This window comes from Trachymyrmex cornetzi, unplaced genomic scaffold (assembly GCF_001594075.2).
Source record: "Trachymyrmex cornetzi isolate Tcor2-1 unplaced genomic scaffold, Tcor1.1 scaffold276, whole genome shotgun sequence".
NCBI classification, from domain to species: Eukaryota; Metazoa; Arthropoda; class Insecta; order Hymenoptera; family Formicidae; genus Trachymyrmex; species Trachymyrmex cornetzi.
Window position 1 is genome coordinate 69,541 of NW_017297438.1, and position 10,032 is coordinate 79,572.

At 36.0% G+C, this 10,032-nt stretch overlaps 2 protein-coding genes across 6 annotated transcripts in view; one reads left to right on the forward strand and one right to left on the reverse strand.

Annotated features, from left to right (window-relative positions):
• Nucleotides 1–6,190: 6,190 nt before the first annotated feature.
• Nucleotides 6,191–7,490, reverse strand: LOC108762083 (steroid receptor RNA activator 1). Of its 2 annotated transcripts, none has more exons than XM_018508899.1 (3): nt 7,290–7,490; nt 6,541–7,094; nt 6,191–6,428 (listed from the first exon to the last, which is right to left on the reverse strand). In XM_018508899.1, the coding sequence occupies exons 2-3, from the start codon at nt 7,064–7,066 to the stop codon at nt 6,235–6,237; spliced, it is 720 nt and encodes a 239-aa protein (XP_018364401.1). In that variant the 5' UTR covers nt 7,067–7,094; nt 7,290–7,490; the 3' UTR covers nt 6,191–6,234. The 2 variants fall into 2 exon arrangements, with proteins under 2 accessions (XP_018364401.1, XP_018364400.1); XM_018508898.1 differs by having other exon boundaries at nt 7,164–7,490.
• A 995-nt stretch (nt 7,491–8,485) lies between these two features.
• Nucleotides 8,486–10,032, forward strand: part of Aldh-III (Aldehyde dehydrogenase type III) — a 21,356-nt gene continuing 19,809 nt past the window's right edge. Inside the window, exon 1 of one of the 4 annotated variants that reach the window (XM_018508890.1) lies at nt 8,486–8,809. In XM_018508890.1, the coding sequence (XP_018364392.1) occupies nt 8,747–8,809 (63 nt within the window). In that variant the 5' untranslated portion in view covers nt 8,486–8,746. Of the gene's footprint in view, nt 8,810–8,936; nt 8,971–10,032 lie in introns of those variants that run through there. The other 3 variants (XM_018508886.1, XM_018508885.1, XM_018508888.1) reach the window with 3 other exon arrangements.

Below are 10,032 nucleotides of genomic sequence, written 5' to 3' on the forward strand. Positions count from 1 at the left end.
AATCGGTAACTAGTAACGGTAACTTGTTACTTTTCCTACTCGGTAACGAGTAACTGTAACTTGTTACTTTTAAAAAGTAACTTTCCATTCCCTGTTATATTATTATATTATATTTATATATTATATTATAATGTTTTAATTAAATTAATATTTTTATCTCGTGTTTGATGAATCGATAAATGAAATGATATCGTAACGTTTCAATTAAATCCGAATGCTTTCGGATTCTAACAAAAAGACAGATAGATTCCAAATTTCTTTTCGGATCTGTCGAAGTCAAAGAAGAAAGGGTCGATAGTTTCGAGAATACCTTTTTATATTTGTTAATTGAACTATTTTTCGCGAAAGTCCAAGCACAATCCTAAAAAAAAAATCCAGACGACGACACACAACACAATGATCTCAAATCTTTAAATTAATTAAATGATATGTAATGTATATCTCTGATTTCTAGCCTTTGTACATTTCGCTTCTTATTCTCGTATTTATTTACGTGTTTGTACTCATAGCTAAGTACTAAGTACGATTAATTCAAGTGGCATGCGATATAATACTAACCATGCGCCCTTCGGGTCGGCTGAGTACAAAGCATTTATCTAACAATCACGTGACGCGTAGGTAGAGGTGTATCTAATGGTCGGCGGTATATGCTGGATACGCCAGGTGTTGTCTTCATTGTCAGTTCTTGACGTTCTTCCCTTATTGCTTGCTCCACCTTGTTTGATCCTTTTTACTCGAACAACAATTAGTTAATATTGCGATTTTATGCTAGCTTGTCGTTTGCAACAAAATTTGACGTTATTCGATAAAATTTAGTAAATTTATTAGGATGGTGGTTGTACGAATTAATTTTTTAATACGGATAATGACATTAGTATCTAATGTCTCATCAAAACGAAAGAAAAGTAGTCGAGAGGTCAATCGGTTCGGTGCGACAAAAAGGAATTCGATCGGTTTTCTGAGATTCGACGCATTATTATTGAACCAGTAGAAACGAAAAGATTCGATTTGTAACTCTATCCATTATCTTCTCTATTGTCCTCAATCTTATATATATTAATCGTCTTTTAGTCTAAGCCTGTTGCGAGCAGCACAAAGCTCGGCAACAGGATCCTGCTGATAATTTTTAACGTTCAGGGCTAATCGACGTGGCCTCTGGCAGTGTGCTTTCCGATGGATCAAACGTCCATTGTCATCATAGAGACTTTCTCGGAGGATCTAAATACGATAGATTGGTGCTTCTTGATGTGGCATGTCCAGGCTTTTGCTTCTGATTATAAAAGTTTCTAAGTCCGGAAGAATCCTGAACGAAGATGAGAGATGCATTCTCTGTTCTTCCTAGTTTCATTACGCTCTCGTTAAATTATCGCGGTGTACATTCCATTGTCGTTAATTATTCCTAATAATGTTAATTGTGACCAGGGTTTTACGCCTTCTTTGTCTTCACATTTTCCACATTTTTTTCGTCACTCAGAATTCGGGTCTCTTCCGAAGAGAATTGACACGAGGATTCGCCATGTTTCTTTATCAAAAAAGCTTTCTAACTTTGTGAGTATGTGATTTACCTCACAACAGTTAACGATTCAATTTTGAGAGAAAAAACATTGGAGATATTATTTTGTTATGCAATTCTCCAACCGTTGCACTAGGAGGAAAGATTACTGATAAAGACTCAAACCATAAGTGGAAACGTTCAAAGTCAAGGTTTATATTTTTAATATTAAGAAGAATTGCGCTAATTGATAACCAGCGTTGAGACTCCTATTGCCTGTACTGTATGTTATATGTTTTTTCTAAATTGTTTTTCTTTATCAAAAGCCTGGAATGTCACCACTTGATGGCAGAGTTTAAAGAGTGCTTTCCTCGGATGTGACACTGAGCTAGCTGAGCGTAAGGGTTTAATCAATGATACAATGTCAAGGGTCAATAAATAGAACAGTAAAACTTTCCGGAGAGCAACTCTCGTTGCCGCGAAATTCATCGTTTGCCTTCAGCGATAACTGAGTTGTACGTAAGTAAAGATACCCTGTCGCGGAGAACTGACCGGGGAAAAATCGAGGCGAGCAGAACTCCCAGCAGGATTAGTAGCCGAGGAGGTCCACTTATTTATTTATTTTCGCTATATCTGTCTGCGATCCCTTAAATAAGCGTAGTACGATTTTTAAGACGCAAAATTTCTATTTTAGCTCATAACGAGGAGTGAATTGAGGGCGGGCTTTTGATTTTGGTTCGCGTTCACCGAGTCGAGTCCCTTTTCTTTTGCGTCCGCAAATCGGTGGAATGAAAAAAGAAAGAAGCAAGACGCGACCAACCCTCGCCTACTGGAGTATTATAGGAATCATTAATATATTATCATTCATTAGTTATCGCATGTAATAGTAATAGTGATAATAATAATAATAATATCGGCAACAGTAATAACTAGTAATGTAATCTAATTTAATGTATATTATATATTTATTAATTAAGTTTGAGAACACGGTTACTATACCGTTTTTTCTATTTTCGGCAAGCTGGCGGCTCGACTTTCGGTTGAGATTGTCTGACTTCCTGTGCACCGATTGATCGATGTTTTCTATTATAACACGTAAAAAATTTCAATACGTCACGTCGATTTTTTTGCTCGTATTACTCGGAACGGCCTTACAAATCGGCGAGGATAAAAAAAAGTAGTCGAATGTTCTTTTTTTTATTTTCCCGTTTATTTTATCTCGAATTTATTGTCTCTCGGTTCGCGCAGTTTCATAAAGTTTAGAGTAAGGTCTGGAGACGAATAAATAAAACGAGGAATTTTTATATAGTTGAGTAAATTAAAATCAAGAAGAATTAAGCCACCCATCCAGACGTACAAAAAAGTCGCGATACGTCTGGTATCGAATTCAATATGCTGATTCCCTCTTAATGAGAGACATAAATAAAAAAAAGAACGTATCTTTGTTCTCCTTGAGTTCGCTACAACTTCTTCTCTTCACGTGATAGACACGTGTATAGATACGGTAAAACGGGACGAGATAATTTCGGGCGTGACTCGTTTCTTTCGCTTAAGCACATATACACCGATCCATTTTTCTAGATAAGAGCAGCAAGGACGGTAGTGAGAGTACAATGTAGAATAGCATCGGGCTCCCCCCCGCATGGCTTTTTCTCTCCTTTCCTTTTTTTCTTAATGTATGTAGCGAGATGCTATTGTCCTCCTCGTATTCCGCCAGAAATGACAATACAATAAAACGAGGCGCCTTTGTCCGAGTTACAATTAATTAAGCGTTTCGTGATGATCATTCTCGGATCCAGCGGGCGTCGCGGGTATATATTTCAAGATTTATTCTTCGCATAATAACAAGAAATGTTTCTTTTTGGTGCTTTCCACCAAGCGACACAGCGTGACACAAAGTAATCATCTTCGTTTAACAAGGATGGACATTGGCAACAAGGATGTAATGATTCACTGTGATACACTTGTGTTATCTGTGCCTCTTGCTGGAAAGCATCCTTAGGGTGGTATTCATAGTCGGATCTCATATTTAATACCGTCTTAAGTACAGTTTTTAGACATCACGAACCAATCGGAGAGCCGTATTAGCATCTCAAGACATTACTTAAGACGGTCATAAAATAAGAACCGACTATGAATACCGGCCTTAGTATCTCTCTCGCGCGACGAAGATCGAATCGTGAACCACGGTTACGACGGTTACGACTTGATGGATCGATCGCCGAGAATGTGATAAGAAACGCGAGTTCTCGCGACGCTCGGTGCAACCGTGTGCAATCGTGAAAAGAAATCAAAATTCCACATCGACTTCCGAAAATGTGTATACTTAGCCACGTAATGCACCCCGAGACACCATCGTAACGAAACTTCCAACTGTCTATAAGTACATCCTAAGAGATGCGTTATTCTTGCTGAAGGGAAAAAAAGAAACTTTTTTACAAAGCGGAAACTCGAAAATTATACAGTTCGACGATGCCAAAATAGTATTAAATAATTAAGCGAGGCGTTTGTAATAACAATAATCAATGTTATCACGAAAAGCGAAATAATGAACTGTCCGAAATACAGGCTGATGTACGCAACGACGACGGTGGTACTTCAACAACGGTGATATTTCCCGTTAGCTTGCGCAAATCTGTCAAAATAAAGCTAAATATTTCTTTCAAATATAGAATTATGTCTTAATGAAATTTGTTTAATAAATCGCTAAACGAGATACTTGCGCGATTCTTCAACGAGTTGTTGCGTAGATCCCTGTATAAGGAAGAAAAAGAAAACCCGAAATCTGATCCATAAAGGGATTAATTAGCGAAAAAGAGGAGGGAGGGGGAGAGGCGGATTAAGAAAGAGATAAACGTTGAAGAGTGTATTTTTTCTTCCAATGCCAAAAAGATGCCATTTTGTTTTGTACGAAAAAACTAGCGAGAAAATCCAGAAAAAAAAACAGAGAAAACGAACGTAGCGAGTGAAGAAGGACGAACGAAAGTGCGAGAGCAAATTTTTTAAATAGTTCGTAGCATGCGTATGGATGTGTAACAATAAAGAAGCAAAAAGAAAAAAAACAAAGCGAAACGAAGCAGACAAGTCGGTGTATATGTCCCGCGAAATCCGCTTACACGCCTTATAATCTATCAATTATCGGGGAAACGGAGTGCTATTGTCGATCGCGAACAAACGCAAATTGGTGAATGAAAGTGGCTATCGTTCATTAAATTCAGGGCTAACACCGGTTAACATTGATCCGCGTGATCACGACCGAATGTTAATAACTTTCCTTTGCGCGATTATGGATATCGCTCAATGGTAAAGAAGCGGGAGAAAAAAAGAAACGCATGATGATTTAGTAAATCGGTTTGTTGGTGGAATCTGTGGCCCGAATTCGTAAAGATGTACGCTGTAAGGATGTAGCGTTACGTATACACCGACCGTATATATGTATATATATTTTTGGATAAAACCATGAAGAAATTTTAAATCGAAATTTGGGCGGGGACGCGCGAGAATGTGATTATCTCTCGGCGCGGATTCGTAGTTTCTCACGAAATTGGCGAGACACGTTCTTCCCGAGAGCGAGAATGAGAGTAAGCATGAGAGAGAAAGAATGAGAGAGTGAAAGAGAGAATGAAAGATAGTCTCGAGAGAGCTTTCACGCACGTCGTCGCTCCTCTAAATGTATTTATGAATATTTATTTACGCGAAGAATGGAAGAAAATTTAATATATTGACGATTAAAGAAGTGGTCGTAAGTTATAAGTGTAAGTTTTCTAAGAGCCATAACTTGTAAAGCACTTTTGCGCGCATTAACCGCGACACAAAGTTCTCGAAACGATGAAGATAGAAGACAGCTGAAAGCAATGGTATAAAAAAGACTCATTACACGGGCGAAAAAATAAACAAGGGGCAGTTTCAAGTTAATAATAAATTTCGTTCAGGATGCGTGGATGTGTCCATCTTAAGATTGAAGTATGCTTAGAATACAGTAGTGAGTATATGATACATATAAGTAATAAAAAATAATTGATTTTAGCTATCGATGACTATTATCAACGTAAGAGTACATTTAGACAAAGATATGTGGTAAGACAGATGTAATTGTCCTTTGTGAATATACATAAGAGAGAAATGAAAAATACAAAAAACTTTTATGAATACAACTGCTTTCATTTTTATTTTAGGATAATTTTCCTGTAATATAGACTGTAATCAATTATACAATATTAAGTGCTTTCCAACAAGAAACAGAGTGTGACACAGTATAAGAAACAGAGTTCTTTCCATTTGGATACAAATATTATTCTTTTTTTAGCATTCAATCACGAGTAACGACACTTGTATTGACTTCATTCCAATATATGTTATCCGTTCCTTAGTTTTTCATTTTAATGCTAGTTAGTATGCGTACTTTCAGCAAATACATTGCATCAGTAAAGTACACCTGTATTGACTTGTGTCACCAAATATAAAGCATTCCAATGTGAATCATTACATTATATTTATAATGCCAATGTTAAAAAGATGAAATGAGTCACCGTGTTACACTGTGTCCTCTATGTTTCTTGCTAAAGACTCGAACAGATTTATTATAATTTTATATTAAAATATTGTTTGATGCATTCACTGCAAAAATATCGTACGCAGTGTAGTCAAAATGCAATGAAATATATATTTAAATTATTTCAATTCTTATATTTATCGTTATTTTATATTATATATTTATGAGCTTACTTTTAGTAAAAAAAAAATCAATTTTTATTCGAGTCGACAAATAACAGAGGTGGCTGCTCTGGTTGCGAGATGTTGGATTTCTCAGATTCCTTTTTTAATTCGAATATTATATGCCTGATTGCTGGCATCCAAGTACGACAAACAGTTGCATGTTGCATCATAAGAGTAACATGGATTTTGTCGGCTTCCTTGACATCTTTCCTTAGCAGCGCTGAAAAAAATATATACAGCTCTCTATAAATGTATACAATAAATATATTTATCGTGCTGATGTCGATACATAATATTAACATATGGATGTTACGTAAGGATTTTATCATTACCTTTCGATATATTCAAGATATTTCTCTGTACTGTATCATTCAGTTTGTTTTCGAGCCAATTAGATTTCATGGTATCTAATCGTTTTCGCATTTCCTTCACCTTGTTCTCTTCCATCTTCTGCTCCATCATCACAGATTCTAAACTGGTCAAAATTTCTGTCAAAGCTTGATCTTTATCGAAATTATCATCAGATTCTATTGTCTTTGCATAGTCCTTATCGGTAGGAGCCAGAAGAGGTTTGTGGGGAGCCGTGGTTATCGTGGGAACTGTGGTAGACTGTAAAGTAGGAGGCATATTCAATGATGCAGGCAAAACAGTAGCCTTCTCTGGAGAAGGAGTTTGCGAAGATAGTGGGAATGCCACTCGCTTGTTCAGGAGTCTCCTGGTGGATGTCCCTGATGAATTATCTTGCGAGGACAATGCCCACTCCGGTGGATCATTCCATCCGGAATCGTGAGTGGACGGTAATGATCTCTGACTAGAAACTACGTCGCTCGACGAGGACGAGGTGGGAATTTCTTCCATTCCCACGCTTATAGGTTAGGTTCAACATCTGGCAAAAAAAAAATGTGAAGTCAACAATTTCGTATAAATCAATTTTATCTCTAATATGTATACGTACGGAAGAACATTATTGCAGCTGAATTTCTCGATGTCGATCGTTTCACGATTCTTCTTTCGTTCATCAGTCTTGTCAGTAAACACCAAGATTCGTCAAACTTCAGCGATGATATACATGGTGACGCACTTTCACTGAGTCGATGGTCCTACTTTAAGCAATATTATGCCATACGCTAGTATTAAGAAAAAAATTCTCATGCAGTTGTCCGATACTTGTTTGTTTTTTTCCTTTTTCTTAATCGTTCTTTATTATGACATAACGAAACACCTCGCGCACGTGTCTGGTCTGGAGCTGCTGCCAGCTGCCGTCAGCCGTCCTCAAGTATCAACACGAAATTATAATCATACGAGACGGACATCACACTTCGCGTTTGCAACGAGATAATCTTTTTAGATGTCTATTAATTTCTTGACGCGATAATTCTTTTTTCCTACGTCAATTACGGACCTAATTCGATCGCTCGATAATATTTCATAATTGTTAAATATAAAGAAAATCTTTTTTAACTCCCAATTGTGGACGTGGAATCCTTTGCGACTCCTCTGTCACTTATTTTGTAATGTAAACTAATTATGTTCTTTATAGAAAAAGAACTTTTCTATATAGACAGAGAATTGAAGAAACAATTGTTTCATTTTCTTCATATTTAAAAATAGAAGTCCTTAGCACAATTCCTTAGTATAGATTTCCTAGCCATCAATGCGTACAACATTTGAGACGTAATGAGACTTTTTTATAATGTAATTATAATGCTAAAAAGATACATATACAGAGAATTGTATGAAAAACAATTATTTCTTTTTATTTTATATTCATAAATAGAAGTCCTTAGACTTTCTGCATCCATTATATGTATAATAAAATGTTTGTGATAAACGATCAACGAGCATGATTTGCAAAACTCATAGCTGAAGATTTTCCAGAGATCTTTCAGAGTTTCCGACTTTCCGTTAAAAAACGAAACTTATATAATTAAAGAGAAATAAAATACGTGTACCAGATTGTATCAGATGCTGATAAATTTATTATAAATTCAACTATTATTCGACACGAGCAATTTTTTTTTTCCTAAAAAATTAATGACTTGTTTTTCGACATAATTTCTCGTTTCTTGCATAAGGCTGTTCGAATTGGCTCGAAAAAATAACTCGTATAAATAAAATTACTTGAGCTTAGTTGCGCATATACGTGAGATCATTCGGGGTCACCATTAATTATTCATGATACGCCACACAATAGATCCAAGTCGACGCTTTGAGTAAAGAGGTATTTAGTAACCTATCGTATTCCGTTATATTTTATATCCGTCTAAAGTTCTAATCGCAGTGCTTAAAGAGCTTCGAAACTTGGGAGTTGTCGAAATCGTGCTGAATTTCTTGACGCTCGGTTAAAGTGTTTTGTTCACATTTATTTATAAAAATCGCTGTAAAAAACTGGAAGCATTTATTAATGGAATGACGTTGTCCAGTTCTTCGGATCTTTCTTCATCATAAAATATATAGATAACGACCGCATCGCGTATAACATTTATTCTTTATACGCGGCAGAAACGACTTCTGCATTAAACAATCTGTGTTTGTGCGATGATAAATATAATTAAGCTTCAGCTCGATTCGAGGACGTCTTATTCAGGATCATCAAACATGGTAAGTTTCTCACACGATCAGTCACAGTTTCACGCAACGCTAGCAACTGTTTATTAAGTGAATAATCCGTCGTGTGTTAACACGCAATCCGCTAATGAGACCCGACGAGTGAAGTACTGACTGCGTTCAGCAGAAAAAACCGCTCATCACTGAACAAAAAGGTATTAATATATGATTGATATGTTTATTTATTATAATTCGTAATGTAGAATAACTCTCTTTTGTTTATTATAGATAATCTTTAATATCATATATTTCTTGTTTATTATTTCTCTAATACCGTGTTTGAGCCATAAGGTTATGTAGCGCTCAGTGATCAGTGAAGCGACTTATAATTTATATAATAGCAAGTAATTTTTCAACCATTTTGTCAGTGTTTAATGGATCCGCGCGATTCTTTCTTCGCTCGCAAACCTGTGCACTGTGCCTCGAAATTTGATATACGCTATTCATTCTCATTGTCGACACGGCATCGGCATTTCTCGTACCGATTTCATATGCTATCAAATTTAAAACGTGTTGAAATTGAAGCAACTGCGATTTCGATTTCCGGTGTCACGTACATCGTATTCTGATTGGCGTGTGATTAATATATCAATGGTAAAATGGTATAAAAGACTTCTTGTGGTAGAAAAAGGATTCGTATTGTCACATAATTCGTATAAAAGGCTGTTTATACAAAAAAATTTTGAAAACACACCATTGGAATACATCAATTAGTGCCCGTTTCTATCAATATAAATTAATTTTAATCTCACCCAAAGAGAACAAAAAGATCAAACCGCTGGAATGGTTTCCTCATAAGAATATATTCGAATTCCCATTTATTATTTTATTGTTCACCAAATATTAAACAAAGATAAAATGATATTGGTCTTATTAACGTCACGCACAGGTTGCAGCCTTCCAGATAGTGCGGTTTCTAGTTATATCATATATCGTGATAACTATACATATATCTGGAGACACGGTAGTGTCTCGGCGCTAAACATGACGTGAGACACTGCTGTGTCTCTTTTACGCAAACCGGCAAGTTGCATCAAATCGAGATTATCGGATCTCAATAACGGCTGTCCCGATTGAGTTTGAAGTACACTTAATCGATAGTATATATATAATTATTATATTGATAGAAATTTTATTTAGGCCATATTACACAAGCTTATCGAGTTTAGTGATATTTAAAGAGTTGTAATGGAAATTTAAATCACAAAATGGCGGGG